The sequence below is a fragment of the Sander lucioperca genome, chromosome 13, assembly GCF_008315115.2.
Source record: "Sander lucioperca isolate FBNREF2018 chromosome 13, SLUC_FBN_1.2, whole genome shotgun sequence".
Lineage (NCBI taxonomy): Eukaryota > Metazoa > Chordata > Actinopteri > Perciformes > Percidae > Sander > Sander lucioperca.
The window spans coordinates 18,336,238-18,360,484 of record NC_050185.1 but is presented as its reverse complement, the minus strand read 5'-3'; the positions used below and the strand labels follow the sequence as shown (position 1 = coordinate 18,360,484).

The following is a 24,247-nucleotide window of genomic DNA, read 5'->3' as shown; positions in this document are numbered from 1 at the left end:
TATCGTTCTCCACAAAAAAAACATGTATGTAATGTTTTAAGTTAGGATTATTTTCTCTATAGAGATCAGAGCTTCCTTCAGTAATATTTACATAGGAGTGTAAAGTGTATGTTCACTTAGAAAAAATCCACATGACCACATATTGAAAAACAGTGGAAGTTGCCTTTATTTCATTGAACAGAGAAACTGCTGCAACGTCGGAGTAAACCACTGAGCAGAAACTAACATTCACACTGAGCCGCTGAAAAAATTACTGGCAAAGTGGAGCAGTAAGGCTTAAGGACGCCTCAGACACATACATGCGCGCGCACGCACACGCGCGCGCACACACACACACACACACACACACACACACACACACACACACACACACACACACACACACACACACACACACACACACACACACACACACACACACACACACACACACACACACACACCATTTACATCAGCTATCTTACACTCTGTGGCTGCTCAGGCAGCAGCCTTATCACTATCCCCTCTCCCTCTATTGTGGTCAGTCAGAGGTGAGGCCTCAAGGGTCACCTTAACATCAGGTAACCTCTGTTTCTTGCCGTTGCCTTAAATGCAGGGCTATTTCAGGGCTAAGAGGTGACATAACATAGAGACCTTAACCGTTCATCTCTATAGTTCATGTCTAAGCAACATGAGCCCCAGCAATAACACTGCGAGGCCAGCCGTGGGCCTGGAGGGCGGGATTCAGGGGAGTTTGGGGGAGATCATGCTCTGGCCAAAGGGAGGGCAAGGAGGAGTAGGAACCGGCCAAGAAGATGATATGATTGGTCACTTTGTAGAGCGGCGGGTGGGCTCAGAGGCAGTGGGGGGAGGCGGTGGGCCACGGCGGTCTAGATCTTCAATGTAGAACATGATGAGCTTCCTGCGCTCCTCAGGGACACACTCCAGAACAAGGTACCGTTTGTCGTTCTGAAGGATCTTCTCCACATCCTTCAGATGCTGCTCTGACTCCTGGATCAGCTTTCTCGACCTGAGGGAAGAGAGGATGTGAGACAGGCAGAAGGCACGAGAGAAGCAGCATGGTAATACTATGAACAGTATCCTCTCTGTGAGATTTAAGTACAACAGCTGCTGTTCAGACTTTGGTTCATATCTTATCGTATCTGTATTAGATACATTTCTGTACTGTCAGACTTTCCTTTGCAACAAATTCCCTTCAAGACAAACATTTTGATTGGTCAGGGGTTAAAAAAACATTGAGACTGTTTATAAGTGACACAAGATGTTTAATCACCATCACACCCTGTGCCATCTACGTGAAGAGAACCCTCTCTAAGATCAATGCCCGCAAGGCTGCAGGTCCAGACAACATAGCTGGTCGTGTGCTAAAGGACTGTGCAGAGGAGCTCAAAGATGTCTTCACGGACATCTTCAACGCTTCTGAGTCAGGCTGTTGTTCCGTCAAAGCCACCACCATCATACCTGTTCCAAAGAAGCCCTCTCCATCCACTTTCAATGACTATTGCCCCATTGCACTGAACCCCATCATGAAGTGCTTTGAAAGGCTAGTCATGGCTCACATAAAATCCACTCTCCCCCCCCCCCACCCTGGACCCCTACCAGTTTGCATACCGAGGTAACAGATCCACAGAGGATGCAATCTGTTCTGCCCAGCACTCACCAACCTGGATACCAAAAACTCATACGTCAGAATGCTGTTCATGGACTTTAGTTCGGCATTCAACACCATCATCCCTCGGCAGCTGATCTGCAAACTGGACCAGCTGGAGCTCAGCACTTCACTATGTAACTGGCTGCTGGACTTTCTTGGTGAGAGGCCTCAGGCAGCACGGGTCGGTAGCAGCACATCAAGAACCTCCATTCTGAGCCTGGGCCCCCCCCTAAGGTTGTGCTCAGCCCCCTGTTCTTCGCGCTGCTGACCCATGACTGCACTCCATCCTTCAGCAGCAACCACATTGTGAAGTTTGCGGACGACACAACCGTGGTGGGTCTCATCTACAACAACGATGAGACCTACTACAGGAAGGAGGTCAGCCAACTGGCCACGTGGTGCAGCGGAAATAACCTCTTCCTGAACCAAGGACCAAGGAAGTGGTTTCTGGAGAGGCCACACCCCGAAACCCCCACTGATCATCAACGGTGCTGCTGTGGAGAGAGTGAGCAGCACCAAATTCCTGGGGGTGCATATCAGTGAGGACCTCTCCTGGGCAACAAACACTGCATCACTGGCCAAGAAGTCCCAGCGGTGCCTCTACTTCCTCCGCAAACTGAAGAGAGTGAGAGCCCCCTCCACCCATCATGTGTTCCTTCTACAGGGGCACCATTGAGAGCATCCTGTCCAGCTGCATCACTGTGTGGTACGGGAGCTGCGCCGCCTCCAACCTTAAGACCCTGCAGCGCATAGTGAAGGCTGCTGCGCGGATCATTGGTGTCCTACTCCCCTCACTCCTGGACATTTACCAAACCCGCCTCACCTGCAAAGCAACCAGCATTGTGGGTGACCTCAGCCACCCCTCAAACAGCCTCTTCAGCCTCCTGCCATCTGGGAGAAGGTACCGGAGCATCCAAGCCTGTTCCACCAGACTGGCTAACAGCTTCATTCCCCAGGCTGTCAGGAAGCTCAACACCCTGCCCTCTCTCCCTCCCCTTGATTTTGCCTTACATTTGTACTATTTAGAATGTATTACTGTATTGTACATATTACTTATCTTTTCTTTATCTTATTTGTGTATATATATCTTATCTTTTTTATATTATACTTGTTGTACATGTCCTTATTGCACCATGGGTTGGAGATAAACATTTTCAATTGCTCTGTATGTCTGGCACATATTGCAGAATTGACAATAATAAAGTTGACTTGACAGCTACATGTTTGCTGCTTGTCTCGACTCAAATGCTAATTGTCTAAGAATTATTCAACCATTTACTTAAGTTATTAGGCCCAAAGAATGAATTTCACAAATACATTTAAAATGTCTGTCTGCATAATGTAATGGAAAACTAATTAAAAGCGGCATCTGAAGTAATGGGAAAATAATGGCCTAGGACAAGTGGAGTTGCTCGTAAATACTTTTGTAAATACAGACAAATCTCTAGAATCTAAGATTTCTGGGCTGCAATTGTATTAGTTTATGTATATTGAATATATATTTTTTGTGTGTATATATAAATGTGTGCATATATGTGCAAACTATTTGTAATAATTGTATTGCTATTAGATACTTGTTTTGATGACCTATTTAGTATGTGAAAGTGAGTGTACACACCTGTATGTGATGAACTTTGTCTCCTTCAGCAGGGTTCTGAAGTCAGCTTTGGCTGTGATGTACTTGTCTTTGATGTAATCTTCAAACTCCCGCTGTCTCTTCTACAGACACACAGATTAACACATCAGAAGGTAAAACTAAATAAAATGGATGAAACCGTTACTGCCTAATTAAACTCACATAACACATTTCAGACCGATAGAAATATATCAACTACCCTTTTGATCCATTCAGAACTGTGGTTCAAATTTATGCAAGAAGGCAGCTGATGTATGGCTGATGTGTTCCTAGCTTTGGTCTTTCTAGATTGTTTTTGTTGGTCTTCCCTACATAACAGAGTAAGAGGAGAGTGCTTTGTTTTTTTTCTTTTTTAATCATTTTGCTTGAGATTCTTGCAATGTAACTACAGCATGTCTTAACCCGTCACTGGAGTTACAAAACTCCAGTTAATTGTCAGAAAGTGACTATAATCTTTTATCATTTCATAAATCATACAAAACGACATAAGCCTTACTCTGTCACTGGAGGAGAACTTAATACAGCGAGGGTCCTCCTTGATAACCTTCTTCACCTCCTTCCATGTGGTTGTCAGAGTGATCTACAACACAAACAAAAAACAATTGTCAAAAAGCTTATAAAATGAATCAGGAATTAAGGTGAAGCAAGTCAATCAAAAAAATGTATAAAGCACATCAATGGACATGACCGTTTTATGTTACTTCTAGTCATGCTGGTTATATATGTGTCCATGTGTACATACACAAGAAAAAAGCAAATAGAGACAAAATGAATAGCTTAGTATGAGTGGAAACTTGTCCTGCTTTTGGCACCTTTTTACTTCTCACCATGCTGGTCTCATCCAATAGCTGCCTGAAATGTTCTTTCTTCTTCTTGGCCAGTGCTTCTACATGGTCGTTGAACAGCTTCTCCTTTTCCTCTCTCTCTAGCAGTGATGCCGATTCCCAGCGATGGTCCTTCCGCAGGTTGCGACGTGTGTCTGACCACGTTGCATCTGAAGATCGTACCTGAGGAATGAATGAACGAAAAACACGTTTGTCTTGTGATCGCGACAACATACCTGCATTTCTCAAATGTTCAGAAAGTGCTCTTAAATATCCTATATGATCATTCCTCCATCCAATCAATTTTTCTTATCATTCTTAAATCTTAAAAAAGTGACTGGAGATAACACAAAATTAAGGAAAATATGATTACTGTTTTTCATCACATTACAGCAAGTTTCATGGGGAAATAAAAAAGCTGCAGAGCATCTCACCATATCCGACATGAGAGCTTTGAAATGCTGGATGGCCTCCTCCCTCTTGTGCTGCTCCCTCTCTCGGTCGATCTCTTTGGTCTGTTCTGATCGGGCCTTCTGCACCTCCCGCTCCCTCTCTCTGAGACTGGCCTCGATACGAGCCTGCCGCTCCAACTCTCTCTCCTTATCGATGTCCACGCTCTGTGGACGATGACACATGTGGTCTGTGGTCAGTTTCGTTTGTTATGTGATGTCGACAATGAGGACTACGCTCAATCATCAGGAGATGCTTTAACTTGTTTTTACTCCTCAGGAATGTATTGCCTCCATGGCAAAAACAAACTACTGAGTAGTCAGAAACTACTGTAGGTTGAATTGGGCTTAATGAACACTTTAACACTAATGAGTGGACTGACTTTTCCATATGCATTCGCTAGGCCTGCACGATTAATCGTTATAAAATCGCGATCTCGATTCACAATTTAATTTTTTTTTTTTTTTTTTAATGACTTCGATTGTGATTTAATTTTACGAACCGAATGCATCACAAACACTACTACTGTCTTCGGAGTTTTAAAAATAGACTGTATAAAATAGGTTTTAAAGTGCTCCCAAGCACTGCAATGCTCTCCCTTCTGTTCATTAAAGCCTCTATGTTTACAGGCTTGTGGTGATGAGCAATGTGCTATAGGTGCCAACTTGTTTTGTTTTGTCATGGTTCATGTGTACAATAAACATTACACTTCGTGAGAAAAAAATCGCGGCAGACAATCGTGATATCAATTCTAAGCTTAAAAAATCGTGATTCATATTTTTCCCCGAATCGTGCAGGCCTAGCTTTCGTTCACAATCCATATACCTAAGAAAAGATCGCTCAAATAGTAATCGATTCATACCAACGCTTGTACAAAAGTAAAAAGAAATGTTCAGTTCAACACTGAACAATAACTTTACAGCTGCTGTCATGCAGATCAGATATCACTAGGACATACATATTGAAGCCATCATCTTCCATACAAAGAACTGCTCATACCTTGGCTTGTTTTTCCATGTACTGTTTGAAAAGTTCTTCTCTGAGCGCGGAGCTCTCTACAGCCTTGTATCGTAGGTCAGTCTCTAGCCGCTCTTTCAATTTGCTCCACCGCTGGCCTCCCTCTATGTGCTGCTCACTTAGGAGATCAAAGAAGTCTTGCTTCACCTGGCAGCAACACACACACACACACTAAATGTAGAAGTCTGTCCAGATACAAATGGTCAGCAGGAAAGCAGGACCCCCTGCAGATGGTAAAAGCCTGCAGAGGTCTTGACTCATGGTCAATCGACCTCTTTCACCTAAAAAACACCACAGTCTTGTTCTAGAGAAATACGTACATTAATATTTGAATGTGAGCGGGTGATACCTTCTCTCCTCTGGACTTGGAGTCCTCTTTCTCTCTCTTCCTCATAGCGGTCATGAATTCCATGAAGATCGCCTCCCTGTCCTTCATCTTTTCTATGGTCTTAAATCGTGGATCTCGGCCGTGCTTCACTGCAAAATCACTAAATGTTGTTCTGTTATGATAAAAAAAAGAAAAAGGAAAAAACAATGCAGTTTCAACTTTGAAAAAGTGAAAAGTTACAAACATCTCATTAAATGATCTAAGAAAAGATAAGCACAAAGATAAGAAAACAATACCAACACCTTATTATGTTAAATACTAATAGTATATTATGATATTAAATATTGTAGTAAACTCCCAAACGCAGAAGGGGAATGTAAAGTAACTGTTCAATAAAATCAAATATCTGTTTTACTCATGCTCATCAACGAAACAGAAAAGTCTGAAAACTCGTAATAAGAATAAAGTAACTGATTAATTTCAATATTGGCTTTTAAAACACAAAGTACCAGTAGAAAAACTGGCCTGTCCTTTTACCTTGGTGTAAACTTTGCTTCCTCCATCATCCTCCTGAACTCGTCTTTGGCCTGCATCAGCTTGTTCTTCTTCTCCTTTCTTTCCTCCTCTGCTCGCGTCTTCACATACTGGTCAAACACCTGAAGTAGAACACAATACTGTGAGAATGAGTAACAATGAGGGGAGAGAGGAAAACACATGAGAAAGGGAGAGAAACGTAACCTGTTTCCTCTCTTTTGGGTTGAGCAGAAGGTAACGTGGGTCAAACACAATCTTATGAAGCTCTTTGTCCCAAGTCGAGAATGCAGACACCTACATGTAAGATAAACAAAGCGGGCATTAGACAGTCTAATTTAAACTTGCATATATTAAAGATTACATATTTTTGTCTACATACAGTGAAGAAAACAAAGACACAAAAAACCACAAAACTCATGACATTTTTATGTAAGAATTCACAAATTGGTGTTACCCCTCTCTCCAGCAGCATTTCTTTGAACTGGGTCATCCGGGCCTCTAGCGGCACTATAGCTCGTTCTCTGGCAGCTCTGAGCTCTGCCTCCATTGCTGCTTCTTTCTCAGAGTCTGCCTCCTTTACCTCCTCCTTCCTGTTAAGGTGAAGGAAAAGGGTTAAGGAAGATTGACAATATTTTTTTTAGAGAAATAACGTGAGGTACTATAGCATGACTTACTTTCTCTTTTTGGCTTTGGATGGCTCCTCATCCTGATTCTCTTCAGTAGCAATGGCCAGTTCTGGCTCCTCCTTATTGACACCTGTGAATGAACACACAGACACAAAATAAATACTACACACTGCAGCGAACAATTTAAGATGATGATAGCAGCACTTCCTTGTTCAGTATAAAAAACATTAATGCACCCGTGTTTCTCTGGCCACTGGTTTTGTGGCTTTAAACATGTAATTGCTTCAAATGATCAACATTTCTAATCAAGCAGTTAGCTTATATTATAAATAATCTTACCCTTTTACAACATGCTTTGACAATACTGTACTTAATTGTGGTCATGGCAACAATGCACTTTTGAATAAAATTTTTTTTTCTTTTTCTTTTTGTTGTTCAACCCAAACAGCAACCTCCGATGCCGAAAAATGAAGCCAACGTGTTAGTGCCAACTTGGCCGAGCCAAAAGGAAGTCAATCCCCATAGACCCCCATGTTAAAATGCCCAACTAAAGCTCTAAAGCTAATTTCCCCCTTCATGACAACTGTACGGGGGGTGAACTGTTTTATAACTTATCAAGCAACTAGCTTATAGTTCTCAAAAATCAAAAGTACTGTGTTGAATGTCATTATCACCGACTGCATGTGAACGTTTGTTTGTCCACACCTGTCTTCTTTCCGTCCCCCAGGCCTCTCTTGTGCGGCGGCTCCTGGATGTGCTTGTCGACATCAGCTCGACCAACCAGCTCCTCGGGCCGGTCCCACATGGACAGCCGTGTTGTCGGATTGTAGAAGAACACGCGATCGTCACCCGTCCAAACCACACACCTGATATATTTTTAAATGCATTAGGTTTATTGTAATAAAGTGAAGTGGAGAGATGGTGTGGACTGTGATGTGGTGCGTGTACCATGGTGTGCCAGGGATAGGGTTGGTGGCTATAGGTCTGGCTTTCTGAGCTGCTTTTTCCTCCTCTGTCATCTCTTCTTCTTTTGGCTCCTTGATAAAGAAGGAAAGAAAAAACCCTGTTATCTCCATTACTATTACATTTATACTGCGAAACTATAGCTTATCTATATTCTTATATCTTTTTTTAATCATTGTCATAATATATCATTATTTTACATGTAGAAATATTATGAAGTATAGTTTATGTTGTGCAGTGTACAGAATTTCTTGCATTCTGAAATATTATAAATAATCTTACCCTTTTACAACATGCTTTGAGAATACTGTACTTAATTATAGTCATGGCAACTACGCACTTTTAAATAAAAAAATTTGAGGCAGAGTTTTTTTTCTTTTTGTTGTTCAACCCAATCAGCAACCTGCGGTGCTGAAAAATGAAGCTAACGCGTTAGTGCCAAAAACAGTTCCTCGAATGGCCCCTTTCCAAAAGGAAGTCAATCCCCATAGACCCCCATGTTAAAATGCCCAACTCTACAGCAGAAATGAACATGTTTTCAGCCTGGTACAAAACTCAACTCTCTAAAGCTAATTTCCCCTTTCATGACAACTGTACGGGGTAATGTAGGCTTCATTGGGCCTGCCTCAGCTTCATCCACGCTCCACCTCTTTGCCTATATTTGGATTAGCAGGGAGTTAGGCAACTACGGGCACTACTACCAACATGGCAACGGCCGGAGCCCCCGGGAGCCGCTCACCTTGAGCTTCATTTTGGCTCTTCAGAAACCTACGGGTGACGTCGCAGAGACTTTGTCCATATTGTATACAGTCTATGGTTCAACCAGGCAATTCCAGCCTTCACATACCTCCTTCTCGTTGTTAGTGTTATCTGTTTTGTTCTCCTCGTCCTCCATCTCCATCGCCTCAGCCTCCTCCTGGGCCAGACGTTCCTTGACCCTTTCTGCTTCTTTTTCTGATGGAGGAGAAAAAAAGCACACACACACACACACACACACACACACACACACAAACACACACACAGTGAGGTAACTAAAAGTGGTGTAGTGTAACTCAAGAAATGCAGCATGTCATCAATTCTGCCAGGGTTTCATGTTCAGTAAACCTGCTAATTATCAGTCATACCTGCTGCAAGTGACACAGGTAAATCTTAGGACAGGTAATGTGGGATGAGGGTTTTTGTGTGTTTAGCTTGTCAGACAAATGACAGTGTTGTTGGTGAGCAGTAAATCAAAGTAGGTAAAGCTTTTGAGATTGGTGATACAGGAAACCAGCCCAAGCTTGGCACCCATCATCTACTAAAACCATTTATGTTCCACCCAACCACAGATCATCTCATCATGTCGGGCCTGACAAAGCTTGTGTGTGCACTAGTCAGCAGTGCCTACCTTTCTCCACGAGGGCCGGTGGTTTCTCCCAGGTGGACTCCAGTGTTCGGTTGTTGTAGTAGTACGTTTTCCCATCAGCTGTTTTGTACTCTGACCACTCGGGCAGCTGCAATGATCCGGCCATGGAGGCAGGAGCTGCCGAGAGAGCCAGATGTGGGTGCATCATGGAAACTAAAGGCGGACCCATGCCAGGAAGCATGCCTGTAATTAATCAGAGAGGAAAGAGACATACCATGATTGTCGGAGACTCATCTTTTTGTCTGAGCCAATAATAACAGTGGACTATGCTCTAGAAAGGGCATTAGTTTATACATCAATTTGTAAAATGTCATTTACGCCATGGTTTCACATTTGTAATCAAAAACATGTATAAGCAAAACCAGAGGTGAGACAGAGAGCTCCGCAGGTAGACTAAAATAGATTCAATGCAACTTAAAAAGGGCTGTCCCTCTAAGTATTTGCCTGTTCATCTAGAGCAGTGATTCTCAAAGTGGGGTCCGTGGCACTCTGCCAGGGTCCATAAACAATTTACAGATTAATTAATTTAAATTATCATGACTTTTTTTTTTTTTTTTAAACAAAAGGCATAAATCTATAATATTTTATAGATTACGTTCTAATCTAACAAATCTGTAACTCTTAGAATCTGCAAATATGTTTAATACACATCTACTAACTTTCTAATACATTTATCTTGTGTTGTTCTTTCACATAACTAAGACTATAGAAGTATACAAATTAGGCTACATCAAATTAGGGACATACATGAGGGGCTCCCCGGTATATTCTCTATCTTGTAAGGGGTCCTTGGCTGAAAAAAGATTGAGAACCTCGGATCTAGAGGAGTAGATTATTAGATGAGTGAGTGAATAAAAAAAATAGTATTATTATCATTTTGTGGAAGAAACTGCTCAAGTCTAAAGATGCCTTCAAGAAACAAAACTGATTGACAACAAACACAGGCCACATACACAAAAAAACAAAGCAGTGACCACACACACACACACACACACACACACAAACACAAACACACAACCATGCCACAAAAGAAGACAACCACATGACCAGAACATGTAGCCCTAACTGCTATATTACTGAATCTCTACGAAGCAAAAGCCTCTCTGTCTCAACTTGGTTACATTAACCAACCACACACCTCAAAATGACTGATCCTAACAATCAACGACTCGGCCCAATCTAACAATTTAGTTGCTGATTTTCAAGTGTCCTTTCATTTACTAAAAGCCATTTAGACAACGCACAAACAAAGTACATTCGTCATTTAGTGTGAGCTGAATACTCTTAATGTTTGCACCAGAAAATATTTTTTGTTTCCCTTTTGTTTTAAACAAGGGGATGCAAAGTAAATATCTTTATAAAAATATATGATGGTGATAAAATGTTGTATGTGGCGTATGCCTTGCAGCTCTGCCTTTTTAATTCAGAGCAAATAAAGTAAACTGAACATGTTAAGTCTGTAAAAAATAAATCACAAATGAGTTTAACAAGGCTTAATAACAATCAAGCTGTATGTTCTGCTTCTGTCTGTTGGAATGGAAGAAATTTCTACTGTACACCGGATGGATCATATTCACAGCATTCACCACCATGCCCCTGTTTGAGGTTTCCCATATATGCCATATGAATCATGTAGACACCATTCACTACCATGCCATCTACTGTGGATCTGAGATGCGAGCGGCTGGGTGTTTACCGTTGGGGCTGGGGCCTGCCTTTACACAGGGGGCACCTACTATCTGCATCATTGCTACACCTGCAAGAACAACGGACAAGCAATCATCTGGTTGAACACAGCAGGACACTAGACATGAGCTACCATGGTGTGTAAGATTTTGTTTATGGTCCCACTCAGACAAAACGCACGCCCATATTTTGAATTGTGCATTACTGTTATGTTACAACAGTTACTAAGCCTCTGTTGACGTTTATGTGCCTGTAATAATGTATTTAGAGATGAAAGAGCACAGCATACATTAGGTTTACAAACTAAGATTTATTTGGAGGCTATTACTACATTAACAATAATGATAAAAAGAAAAGAAAGAAAACTGAACAAATAGATCCAAAATAGTGAATGCATAATGTTGGAACACCACAAATCTCAAAGTCAATCAGGAAGCTCTCAGTCTGATATTTGTCAGCAAAATAACAATCAGCCCCAGTCGAAAACTAGCTAACTGTAATTCTGATACTGCCAGACACTTCGTCCACAAAGAACACAATAAACAGGGAATTACCAGACCATTAACCTTCTTTGATCAAAATATACCAAAATAAGGGACAGAAGAAGACACATAACAGAGAAGAAGAGAAAAGCAACAGAAACAACTTTGAAAGCAAACACAAAGGAGCATTTACATTAGCCTACATTTAAATCCAAGCCACTACACTCAAGACTTGTTGTTGTGCCACCCTTAAAGCAACACTACGTACCTTTTCCCGCTTCGGTCCCCTTACAGGTTGGAAGCGGAATTGTCCATTGCATTACATTGTGCAAGTTTGCCAGATCAGGTCGCCAGATCTTGAACTGGACAATGTAATGTAATGGACAATTCCGCTTCCAATCTGTAGGGGGACCGAAGCAGGAAAAGTTACATAGTGTTGCTTTAAACAAAATGTTGCCTGACAAATCTGTACTGACTGAACTAAATAGTTATCAATGACCAGGAGATATCTGGTGGGAAGTCTTTTGAGACACTTGTGACATTTAAATGAATAGAAGTGTCCCTATAATCCCGCCCTTCTGTGGTGTTCCAATAACAGCAAGAGTTGGAGTCCACTGTCTACTCTCCTTTTCTGATCTCAAAAATGAACCCATAATGTGGAGTCCGAGTTTCCACAGAGGCTAACTGAATATCAGTTGTCACAAAGCATTTACACAACTAAGTAGCCTATTAGCATTAGAGGAATCGAGTAATCTTAACTGGTTAAATTACTAGCAACATTATACTACTAGAGGTATCCCGATCAAGATTTTTTGGCCCTGATGTAAGTCATGAAATGCTTGGTATCTGCCGATGCCGACTCTGATTTCTATATTTACATAGCAGCAGGAGATAGGCCTATGCAATGTTGATTAAATATATATCTGGCACATTAAAATAACAGGTGTGTCCTACGAAATTTGGCCCACCATGTTTTTCAGGAGCTAATTAATCCAAATATTAAAGGGCCTGGTTCAAAAAAGGGCTGGGCGATATGACATTATATATCGTCAAAAGGAGTAAATGTCAAAACGAAAATGTCTATCGCATATACATTTTATTTCTATTGCAATGTCGGAAAAAGAAAATGATACTCAGTACTTTTCATTTGTCAAGTATTTAATTTGCACAGAAGTATACAAAAATAGGCTTTACCATGTGGTTATTTCATATAGACTATTTATTTATTAAATTACCAGCAAACATGCTAGATCGTGATATATATCATTATCAAGATTTGGAAATGACCTATATCAGGATAGAAGATTTTGGCCATATTGCCCAGCCCTAGTTCAAAGCCATTCAAATGATAAACTTAAATTATTGATCTGACATAGATGAAATTGTAACAGGGAGACACAATCGGCTAGAGAATGAAAATATCACTTTGCCACTCTTAGCCCAGATTGCCCCGGCTCAGGATATTTCTACTTTCAACATGTCAGACTAAAAACTAAATTTTGTCCTGGAGCCCAACCAACAAATCTGCAATATAACCTATTGCAGTATTTTTTGTGGGACTATTTTCCTGGATTCCTAAATATTTATACAACCTATTTGTAACATAATGATAGCAGCTAGATATTGTGGCCTGTTAGTTTATTGCTCTTGGTGTGCGGTTCTTACCTGGTAGAGGGATGTGCATGCCTGGTAAGGGCACCCTGAAAGGAGGCACCATGACAGGGGGGAAGGCAGACATGGCTGCGGTGGGCTGGGCCACATTGTGGGGCATGCCTGCAGGTAGCAGTGGCATGGTCTGCACAGCCGTAACAGGTGACGGCACCGTGGAAACAGTTACCACAGTGACTGGAGACACAGCAACAGTTGAGGACGCTGTGGCAACAGGGGATAGGTCTGCTACAACAGTGGCTTTTGGGAACAAAAAGACAAAAAAGAGGATTTTTATTTTTGCTTTTGTGTGTGTGTGTGTGTGTGTGTGTGTGTGTGTGTGTGTGTGTGTGTGTGTGTGTGTGTGTGTGTGGTCAATATGAGACTGCGTACTTACCTGCAATGGTCACGGATGGGGTGGTGGAGTCTGGACTGGAGGCGAGTGTGCGGGAGGGGGTTGTAGCCAGGGCCTGAGTAGGCGAGGCTGTGGCTGCTGTGCTGGCTGTAGTGTTGACACTGCTCGAGCTGGCAGCTGTAGTCACCCCCACACTTGGACCTGGCCCTGCAGACCCCGCTACAAGAAGAGGGTTGAGTTCAGACTGCTGGATGATCTTCACACCATCCGGTTTACTCCATGATGACTCTCTGGTCCTGGCGTTGTAGTAATATGCCTGTGGAAGGGATAGTAGACGAGAAAACACTTGTAACTTGGGAACAAACAGTAAACAATCATCTACCCCTGCAATCATACCACAGATTTTTTTTTTTTTATGGAGTGAATCAATGTTGTTGTTTGTATTGAAATTTACTAAGCAAGATTTCTCCCAAAATGACTTATTTTGGAATGCCAGCTCAATTTCCAAACCAATGTTAAAGATAATAATTAGATAATTTACCGTGGGATTTTCCTTAATTATTATTATTATTGTGTGTGCGCAACGAAAGCTCTACAACGAAACAATTAATAATTTTAAGTGAGTCAGTGGCTCCTTTAAGCAGTGTATATTTCTAGTTCTACAGACAGTTTTACCTCCTGCAAAGCTGTTAAAATGCAATCAAGTGATTAGCACCATTAAATTAGCTGTGTATCTAAAGTCTAATTACAGCAAATTATTTCACTCTTAGAGATAGACAATAATAGATTCCACATCAACAGACAACCCCCAGTAATACCAATGCAGTCTCTTTAAGGGCTGTAGTTATCTATATTTTAATATACTTTTGGAAAAACTTTAAAAGACTGTAAAAATCCGTAATTAATTCTCCATGCTTTTCCAGACTGTGTAAACCAGTATAGGGACCCTATGATGTGCTTACATATTACTATTATCTTACCTTTCCCTCTGGAGTCTTGTTCTCTACCCAAATCTCCTCTGCAGGGTTGAGTGCAGGGGCTCCAGATGCAGGAACCGGGGGCATCCCAGGAGGAAACAGCATCCCTGGAGGAGGCGGCAGGTTTCCCATGGGAGGGGGAAGGAATGGAGGTCTCTGCAGCAGAAGATGGAGACCAGGCATTACATTTTCAGACTGTAAGGAGTAGGGCTAGGAATATAAATTGGCCAATAAGAGTCCTCCCTGGTAGCTAGTCAGATAAGCAGTTGACTATTTAACCAGCAGCCGGCACTTGAAACCTCTGAATTCAAATTAGGAGGTCCGTACATCAATATTGCACCATTCAAGAGAGAATCCCACTGGATCTGAGAATCAATTAAGAAGAAGTCAAATAAAATCAAGAAGGAATATGACTAAAACCATATTATAATCTCTCTTGTGCCTTGTTCTAGGAGCTAATACTAGGGATGCACCGATCCGACTTTTTTTAGTCCCGATACCGATGCCTGGGCTTTGTGTATCTGTCAATACCCGATACCGATACAGCTGTTGAATTAACAATAAACTGTATACCTTCCACCTTATACCTTCCTCCACCATGTGGAAGAGACTAAAGGCACCAGACTTTCCTAACTAAACATTACTTTCCTAAGACAAAATAACATAGATGTAATGTATTGAATTCTTATTTAGTTGTTATTTAAAAAACAATTGTGCATTAAAATCGAAAATATAATGTAATCAAACTTCTTAAAATACATTTAAATAAATAACAATAATGGGCCTTTATACAGGTTTATAATGGCTTATAATGGCTACTGTCAGGAGTACATACAATATGTAATCATGTTTACTAAAAGCTTTGATTACTAAAGGTTTTAACTTGGCTCATCAACATTATATAACGTTATATGAAGGAGAATCCATGAAACAGTTACAGAATCTAAACTAGTTTTTTTTCTGCAAACTGCAAAGTAGTAAAATAAACTCAAATCGAATGAATACACATACAGACAACTTTAACATTGTTTCCCTTGCAAAACAGAATAGTTGTAAGCTAGTTGTATAAACACTACCTTGGCCACAGGTAAGTTAGGTTGTAGTGTGGTTGTAGTGGGTGACTGAACGTAGCTCCGCTGTCAGCGTCCTTCGCTGTTTGAATAATGTTTGTAGGTTGGTGGACGTATTTCAGCGAGGCAAGACATCTTAAATCCAGTGTTTTAATCATTGCTCTGAACCCGTCTTTCTCAACGGTCTGTAGCGGGACCGTAGTTGGACTGCGTTCATAATGTTGCTCTGCTGCATGCTTGAAGTGACATGTCTTTAACGTTAGCACTGTAACGTTAGCACGGTAACATTAGCACGGCTGAGTAACGTTAGAGCAACAGGCAACAACAGTGGCTAAATTATGTCAGATTTTTTAGAAACCAAAAACCTTGCAACAACATACGGCTCCTCTCTTGAGCATACGTTGTTCTGGTGTATCTCCGGTCTTTCTTCATCCTCTAACTTTCTTCTTTGTTCTTGATTGTGCAGTAGTGACCGGAGCCTCTCCCAGCTTAACAGACTGTTATGCTACCTGGCTAGCTAGCAGCTATAATGTTACCCAACATGCCGTTCGGCGGTATAGCTACATTTGTAAATGTAAAATTATTAGTGTTAGAAACTGTTTAAGTCACAAATTGTTATGTGCTATGGTGTTTTATCCTTTTAAAGAAAGTTAGTTGTGGGTTATTAATTGTTGTGTTATAAAGTTACTACCATGAGTGAGAAGGGTACGCAGTTAACAGTTAACTGGGGTCCCAGTCCTGCGACGGAGGGGGAAAAAAACTGGATCGGCCGTGGATCTATTAATTTTTCCGATCCCCGATCCAGCTATTTTGTCAATATCGGGCCGATATCCGATCTTGATATCGGATCGTTGCAGCCCTAGCTAATACTACTGTTATTTGTGCCCAAAAGGACTAATGCTTTTTTGTGATAAATTTCTTTGCCTGCCAGATGGCTGAACCAAGGATTGATATGAATTCAAAAACAAACTGTGGATCGTTTCTCTGCTAAAGGATTTACCCTTTTCTTTGGACACACACACAGACACACACACTGCCTCCATTCTGCAGTGCAGTTCCATACACTTCACTGATAAACCTCAGAGTTATGCTAAATAACTTCCAAATAAAAGTTAAGTTTCACCTCTTACTGTACATGACTGCCACCCCCCCCTCTTTCTCTCTCTCATTTAAATGTTTTTTGTGTATCTAATATTTTGGCTTTTATGGTCTATTAGAATAGTAATTGTCTGTTTCTCTATGAATGCTGTGTAGAACATCACTGCAGGCAAAGTTTACAGCCTTACACTTCCATGAAGAAAAGCATGCATAGCACATAAGAATGGGAGTCAGTCACCTGTAGATGTGGAGGTCCAATGGGTGGAGGCATGCTTCCTGGTGGTGGGATGGGCGGCATGTTGGGGTCAAAGGGTGGGCGTGCAAATGGGGGTCGGGGCGGGGGTCCCCTCATCATCCCAAAAGGAGGCGGCGGTGGCCTAAGGAGTGGTGGTGGGCCTCGTAACACTGGGGTCTGGGCAGGCGCAGGTGCAGGCGCAGGGCCGCGGAAACGCACTGCCTGCTGCACCATTCTAGCACATCAGAACAATATCACGTTACAACCAGTGTTCAATGGCAGATCACTAAGTAGCATTAACAAGAACCCTCTAATATGGGCACTGTGATCTGTACTAAAATGCTAATACCGAAGGTAATTCTAATGCTTGAATGTAACTGTAACTACAGGTAAGGCTGGGCAACATATAAAAAGGCCATATCACACGTTTTTTCCAAATATCACAGTATCTACTTAGGTGTGGCAAATTTCAAATTGTTGATAATAACATCAGAGTGCATGATAATATGAAGTCACACATATTTCAGATGCCATGGTCATGTAATTTAGAAATCATTCTGGGAGAAATTCAGCTCAGTAATTAACTCTATAGTATTAGTTAAGGCACCAACATTGTGCTTCACAATATTGGAAAAAGCAAACAATGTCAGAATATTAACAATACCTACATACTGCAGTTCATGCAAAATAACATTTGGTACTTGCTTATCAATCCAGACATATTGTATTGAAAGTATATGTTTACCAGGTGTAAACGTGGCTAGTTTAGCAGATTATTACAAAACCTTTGCAAATGACTTGTCTGTGTGTACGTAACTATTTGGCATTAATGGCTTTGTAATGATATGGTTTTGCTGATTGATGTACAACATGTGAGCTGCAGAAATACGTTCTTGAAGATGCAATCACACTGACGTGGATGATGTTTTGCTATGAAGCCTTTGGGTGTAACGCTACGTAGCTCTAACGTGTTTATTATTTCACTTTCTTTAGGGCAAGAGTAACATTACATACGTTGATCCTAAATTACATCAAACACTCAGTTTATCTCGTTTATTACCAACTAGGACAACAGAACGCCAGTCAAAACACTGAATGGACGGAGGCGTGTGCTCCTGCTTACTAATGAATGTAGCATAGCTTAGCTAAGTGGCTACTATACATTAACATGTGAGCACAAAACGCACACGTATGACATGAGCTGTGTCTGAACACAAACTCGGGCCCTGGTGAGGAAGGCAGCCCGTTGAAAGAGGAAAACATCTGGATGTGTTTGATCTGACTGCCTGTGTTTACCGCGTGCCACGAGCGGAGAGGAAAGAGGAGCCGCTTGGCAACACAGGCTATCGTTAGTTAGCTAAAAGCTAGTTAGCTAGCATGGCTATATTTACAAGTAAAACCACAGTTTATCACAACCCCTCGACCAAAAAACAACGCCAACCAACTTCGTATTATAACTCGGCTGGTGCTTAATAGTGCGCTGAGCTCATTTTCATTTTAACACTATATTTGCTATTATCTGACCTGTTGTCGCTGAACCCGATAGTCTCGCTCTCTGTCTGGTCCGCCATTACAGGAAAATGTAACCACTCTCTTCCTGAACACGCCCCTAAGTGGTTTCTACTTCTCGTATTCGCTAAACTTTCATGTCAATCATAGCGCAGTCCTAGCTGTGTGAGCTCTGTTTGGATAATGATTTTCTGACGGAGGTGTAGCCAAGCATTCATTGGGTCCTGTTTTTCATGATGTCTTTGTTCAGTAATGCTGCATTCATGAACTCCTCGGATGGTCCCCGGTCCCGAGTTGGGAGGTCGTGCTTCTGACTGCATGTGTTCATGTAATGTGGGGAAAAACATGGCGCTACAAAGAATATGTGTTGTATTTGTTTGATCAGAGAAGCTGTTTCCTGTATTTATTCCAATTTGAAGCTTCATATTAGTGATTTTGTCCCAGACTTTTTGCTGCACCAACACATTCCCTAAAACCACTAGGCCTGTATTGCTTTACCTGACTTGTTATCATCATAGTTAATGTTCATATACACTCCACGTAGACAGCAACTAAAGTTACAACCTAATATACCATATTAAAAATAACATGTGAGCAACAAAAAGTATATGCAATACATTAATTAAAGCGTAACTCTCGCCAAAATGATCGCATCAAATGGATTTTGATGCGATCATAGTAGTGCCCCTAGCACTCCCATTTAAAAGGCCATTTGACAGAAAACGAAAATACGGTCAATCTTAAAAGTGGCTTCCGTCCTAATTATGTTTTTAAACGAAAGTTTGACTCGGGTACATTCACAAAAAGTCTGCCATGTCACTGCGTGATATGACGCCAACTCGGCAAGTCTCTCAGCAAAAATGTTGCCTATTTTCCGAGTTGTTGTTCCGACTAGAAGGAGGATTCGGGAATTAATTTTACGAATATTCCGACAGCACATGAATGCAGCATCAGTCTCTGCAGTGTTATTGGTAATAAATTGAATTGCAATCACTACCACTTTTTACAAACTCAATTAGCTGTTGCCACTTCTCTCTCTGTTTGCAGTGGTGGTAGGTATTGTATATGCTGTGGGTATTTTGTGTGACTATTGTTGTGAACAGTGTTGGAAAAAGAACTGAAGTCCTCTACTCAAAAGTAGTAACAACTATGCTACTAAAGTAGAAAAACTGTTACACTTCCAGTCTTTGATATCTAGCTCTTATTCCTATTGAGTTTGAAAGTGCTCATTAGTCCCTTATTTGGATGAAAGTGTCAGCCCAATTAATGTAGGCATATGTTTCTTGATCTGTTTGCAGTTGAATAGGTGGAGGCAATAAAATAATACAATATTATGTTTGGAAGCAGACAAACTACTCATGTAAAGTGCCAGTAAATTAGAATTGTACTAAAGGAAAGTATGTGTACTTTTTGCCTTTGCTGGTGGTTTAAGTATGAGATCTGAATAAAATTACAGCTGACAATCATAATGTAACATAATGGTTTTACACTCATACATGTAGTATATCTGTAGTGAACAGATATAATTTGGTTTGGATGTTCCTTGCATTAATTTGTGAACACTAACTAACACAAATGAATGATCCAAACTAAGACAACATTTATTTTGTATTGGTAGATTTAGAATACATAATAAAAGTAGTCCAACAGGTACAGTCACAGAATATTTTATTTATTTGGCCATGAATTAAAATATATTCTGCTAATATCGCTGAAAGTTTTGCCATGTGTGTGCTTAACATCTTAGAACAGTCCAACAACATCAACATCATCCTCATATTTGCACTCTACTTTGTTGTTGACTGAAAGCTGCTGACTGGTGACAATGTCAGGCTGCTCAATGCTTTCTGATGCGGCTTGATGCAGAGTGTTGTGGTAATTCCTCACTTCCTCCGTTGAGCTGTAGGCATTTGGGTATCTGTAAAAAACCCTGATATAAACACACAGGAAGTCAATTGCACAGAAAATGCTCCATGCATGTGTCAAAACAAATGTCAATGACTTGAAAATTCTGTGAATCCTTACACCTCTCTAAAGTATCACATAGGCCTAACAGTCAGTGTGTAAAAGGGAGCCATGTTGGAAATGTAAAAAGCTGGCTCTAAGAATAAAACTAAGATCACTTGTTTCCTAAAACCAGATCATTCATTCTCTACTTGCTGCTGCTTTAAAACAAATTTAAGGGAGTGTTTCCTTTTTTGTTGTTTTTGCTTCTGATGCTGTGGGTTGATAGTAAAAAATAAAAAAATAAACATAAAAAAATAATATTGCCTAATTTATGAGTTGTCAGAATACATTCATTACATGGTCTGTAAAAGGAGAATTGAAGGATATAAACTAGCTCTCACACATTGGCTAGCTGAGATATTTCACTGAAGATGCCTGACCTTGGACAGTTGGACTGGACCCTGGAGTAGGGGCCCATTTGATGATATGGGCAAGAACCTGGGTAGTAGCTCACTCTGTAGGCCATCATGGCAGGATATGGGTACACACTAAGGCCCTGCAACTGGGAATGAGCTGGAGGCACGGCCTGTGAGAAGGAAACGCCAGGGTCCTGTCCTGCTCCCTGCCCTGAGGACAAACACTCTATGTCTTTCTTCTTCTGGGGGCGAAACTCATAATCTGGCATGACATAGCAAAGCAGAAAGCCGAGTAAGTGGAAGTCAGAGGTTCACCATCCACACCAGAACAGATTCAAACTGAAAACACATGCTACTGTATATCTGCGCACAAGACACAACAGTAACCTTGCAGTAAAGGTTCATTATCCTCTAATCAGCTGTGTAATTGTCCGTACCAGGGAATTGCAGCCTATGCATGTATTTCAGTTTGTGAGCCATTTCATAGTAGGGCCACTTCTGTTCCTCACTGAGCTTGGACCACTCACAGCCCAGCACAATACTGATGTCTGTCATGTTGGCTCCAGGGCGGGTTTTGCGCAGGGCATTTCGGTGGATATGAGACCACACGATAAAGGCATTTGGTGGCCGTTTAATGTGTCCATTCTTGTCTTGGCCAGACTGCAACTGCTTCAGATCTGAAGGAGACATTTGGGGACTGATTTGTTCACTTGCAGTTGTAGAAAACAGTCAGAATTAGACACAAGGTTTACGTTATTACACTATTGATCACTTTTTAGATAATGATTCCGTTAACAAAAAAATACATGGATAGACAAAACACCTAATGAAAATATACCCCTAAGTATGTCAAATTCCTGCTGATTATCTTTTTTTTTTAAATTTATTTTCCCTTTCATTATTAAATACATTTTGGAGCACTGATGATTTGTCTTTTTTGGAGTTCTGTTTATGTGACCTAAAGCTTACATATCAAATGCTGATTGAAGGACACTTATCACAGAATCAAAAAATAATAATTTCTACCAGGAAAAGAAAAGAAAAAATCATGACAAACTTCATTTAAGATACTACGTAAGGGCGGTCAGAATTTTGAATAATGTTAACTAAGTAGCTTATATCAAAATTATTACAAATAGGCTATCTCATAATTTTGATTTTGAAGTTCAACTTTTTACTTATGTTAACATTTGACTTTTATGAGTTTGACTGACTGTCTTGACCTAGTTTCATTTTATTTCAAAAAGTCCGAATTTTTACTTTGTATATCATTATTTTTGACTTCATTGTTAGTATATAAGGTATGACTTGAATGTCAATTCTCATTAATTACCGACTTGTTTGACTTATAGTAGCCTATCGCTAATTTTTATTTTCCAACATATATATATTTTTAATTATTATCCTATGCTAGTTCTCTGGTTCCATACACATCCCAGCACTATCACACACAGGCTCTATGGGGATACTGTCACGTTACCTTCCTCCGTTGGCGGGATGGTGTAAGTGGTGACCGGACTATCAACTCCGAGTGAGGTCGTGAGGTGGACTGGATCTGGGTTCAGCCAGTTTTCTCCAGCTGTACTGGCCTGTCTCTTATCCAGCTTCTCGGTGACCTGGAGCGGGAATATTTGGTCCCCAGATGGAAAATTCACTGCACTGACCTGAGAACCTGCTTCTGGACATGAACCTAAAGTCACAGTTTCTGACCTGATCCCGCTGCCACTCACCTCCGCTGACACACCTTTATAAAGTAGTTTGTTAAAAATAGTTGATATGGGTGGAAGCTTTCCGTCTTCAAATTCAGAACTTGCTCCAACTAAGGCCACGTAGTTTTCACAAATGTTGGACCTAGGCCTATGTCCGGTCCCGACTAGCGTTGGAATCTGACCAGCATCTCCGGTTTGAAAGAACTGAAAAGCGGGCGTCGCCGCTGGGTCCTGGCCCGTGTTTCTGGTTGGCAGACGCGGTTCTCGTTTTCTATTTTTAAGGTATATGTCCATTGTCACAACCGTCGCTGTAATTTGGGGTATGGGTTTCAATATTTCATCTTAGTTGTGATATAAAAAATGGTCGGTTGCCCAGACAACAGAGAACGTTTTTGGACTGTAAAAAGCCTAGAAATAAAACAGGGTTCGACAAGGTCTGAGCGTTCCTATTTAGCAGTTAGCTGTTTAGCAAAATGGGATTTATGACAGATAGTATTTACAAGTCTTCTTAAAAAAATACCAATAACCCAAAATAGTTTTTATTTTTGATCATTAATTCTGTTAACATTTTAATTATATTGTCTGTCTGTACACATTTGATTTCCCCAATATGATTGTCTTTAACTTATTTTTTAAAGCCTTCAGAAATAAAACTCTGGTGGGAAAATAATACATTTCTACGGAGCCCCCCTGGTCCCACTTTGTCAAAAAAAATTAATTATAACTATCTCGTGGCCTCAAGATAGTAACTCGTGGCCTCAAGATAGCTATCTAGTGGCCTCAAGATAGTATCTCGTGGCCTCGAGATAGTAACTCGTGGCCTCGAGATACGTATCTCGTGGCCTCAAGATAGTAACTCGTGGCCTCAAGATAGCTATCTCGTGGCCTCAAGATAGTATCTCGTGGCCTCGAGATAGTAACTCGTGGCCTCGAGATACGTATCTCGTGGCCTCAAGATAGTATCTCGTGGCCTCAAGATAGTAACTCGTGGCCTCAAGATAGTAACTCGTGGCCTCAAGATAGCTATCTCGTGGCCTCAAGATAGTAACTCGTGGCCTCAAGATAGTAACTCGTGGCCTCAAGATAGTATCTCGTGGCCTCAAGATAGGTGTATATAAAAGGAGAATGCACAATGGAGCAGCTTTTCTCCTCAAAGCAGAGAGTGCATCAAGACATTTAAAGGAATATAAATAATAATAGAAGTTGGTAAATAAACAAGTATATACATGTAAAAAGTATAAATATAGGCTATAAAATATGAAGAAGAATTATAAAGGACTATGCAGTCTCACGGCAGTTCGTGTAAATGTCACGTTATTTTCTCGGGGAAAGGACGCCGGGAGACGGCTGGGAAACGCCCTAAAATGATGCTCTGTAAGCTGGGAGGTGGCCGCAAGGCGACCTGCTGGGGACGCGCCACAATAACGGGATGGCGGAGGTTGGGTTTGGAGAAACATAACGGGGAAAGGGCGCCTTACGCGCCGGGAGACGGCCGCGGGGGACCCGCCACAATAACGAGATGGCGGAGGTTGGGTTTGAGGAGAAACTCTCTGCACTCTCTGCTTTGGGGAGAAAAGCTGCTCCATTGTGCATTCTCCTTTTATATACACTTATCTTGAGGCCACGAGATACGTATCTCGAGGCCACGAGTTACTATCTTGAGGCCACGAGATACGTATCTC

General features: G+C 41.2%; 2 protein-coding genes across 13 annotated transcripts; both read right to left on the bottom strand.

Annotated features, from left to right (window-relative positions):
• Window positions 1-142: 142 nt before the first annotated feature.
• tcerg1b (transcription elongation regulator 1b (CA150)) lies at window positions 143-18,751 on the bottom strand. 8 transcript variants are annotated; one of them, XM_036008818.1, is made up of 22 exons: window positions 18,509-18,751; window positions 16,988-17,219; window positions 14,585-14,737; window positions 13,647-13,920; window positions 13,268-13,510; window positions 11,131-11,190; window positions 10,182-10,253; window positions 9,417-9,617; window positions 8,877-8,983; window positions 8,015-8,103; window positions 7,772-7,932; window positions 7,115-7,202; window positions 6,895-7,030; window positions 6,645-6,734; window positions 6,444-6,562; window positions 5,928-6,078; window positions 5,561-5,725; window positions 4,546-4,728; window positions 4,100-4,294; window positions 3,784-3,867; window positions 3,270-3,370; window positions 143-1,009 (listed from the first exon to the last, which is right to left on the bottom strand). In XM_036008818.1, exons 1-22 carry the CDS (start codon window positions 18,553-18,555, stop codon window positions 808-810), a joined length of 3,153 nt encoding a protein of 1,050 aa, XP_035864711.1. In that variant the 5' UTR covers window positions 18,556-18,751; the 3' UTR covers window positions 143-807. The 8 variants fall into 8 exon arrangements, with proteins under 8 accessions (XP_035864711.1, XP_035864712.1, XP_031136638.1 ...); XM_036008819.1 differs by having other exon boundaries at window positions 4,115-4,294; XM_031280778.2 differs by having other exon boundaries at window positions 7,115-7,196.
• A 1,387-nt stretch (window positions 18,752-20,138) lies between these two features.
• LOC116036904 (transcription factor SOX-30-like) lies at window positions 20,139-23,080 on the bottom strand. 5 transcript variants are annotated; one of them, XM_031280547.2, is made up of 5 exons: window positions 22,587-23,063; window positions 22,337-22,472; window positions 21,294-21,533; window positions 20,881-21,118; window positions 20,139-20,423 (listed from the first exon to the last, which is right to left on the bottom strand). In XM_031280547.2, the coding sequence occupies exons 1-5, from the start codon at window positions 22,857-22,859 to the stop codon at window positions 20,237-20,239; spliced, it is 1,074 nt and encodes a 357-aa protein (XP_031136407.1). In that variant the 5' UTR covers window positions 22,860-23,063; the 3' UTR covers window positions 20,139-20,236. The 5 variants fall into 5 exon arrangements, with proteins under 5 accessions (XP_031136407.1, XP_031136405.1, XP_035846970.1 ...); XM_031280545.2 differs by having other exon boundaries at window positions 20,139-20,411; window positions 22,337-23,064; XM_035991077.1 differs by having other exon boundaries at window positions 20,139-20,393; window positions 22,337-23,061.
• Window positions 23,081-24,247: the final 1,167 nt, after the last annotated feature.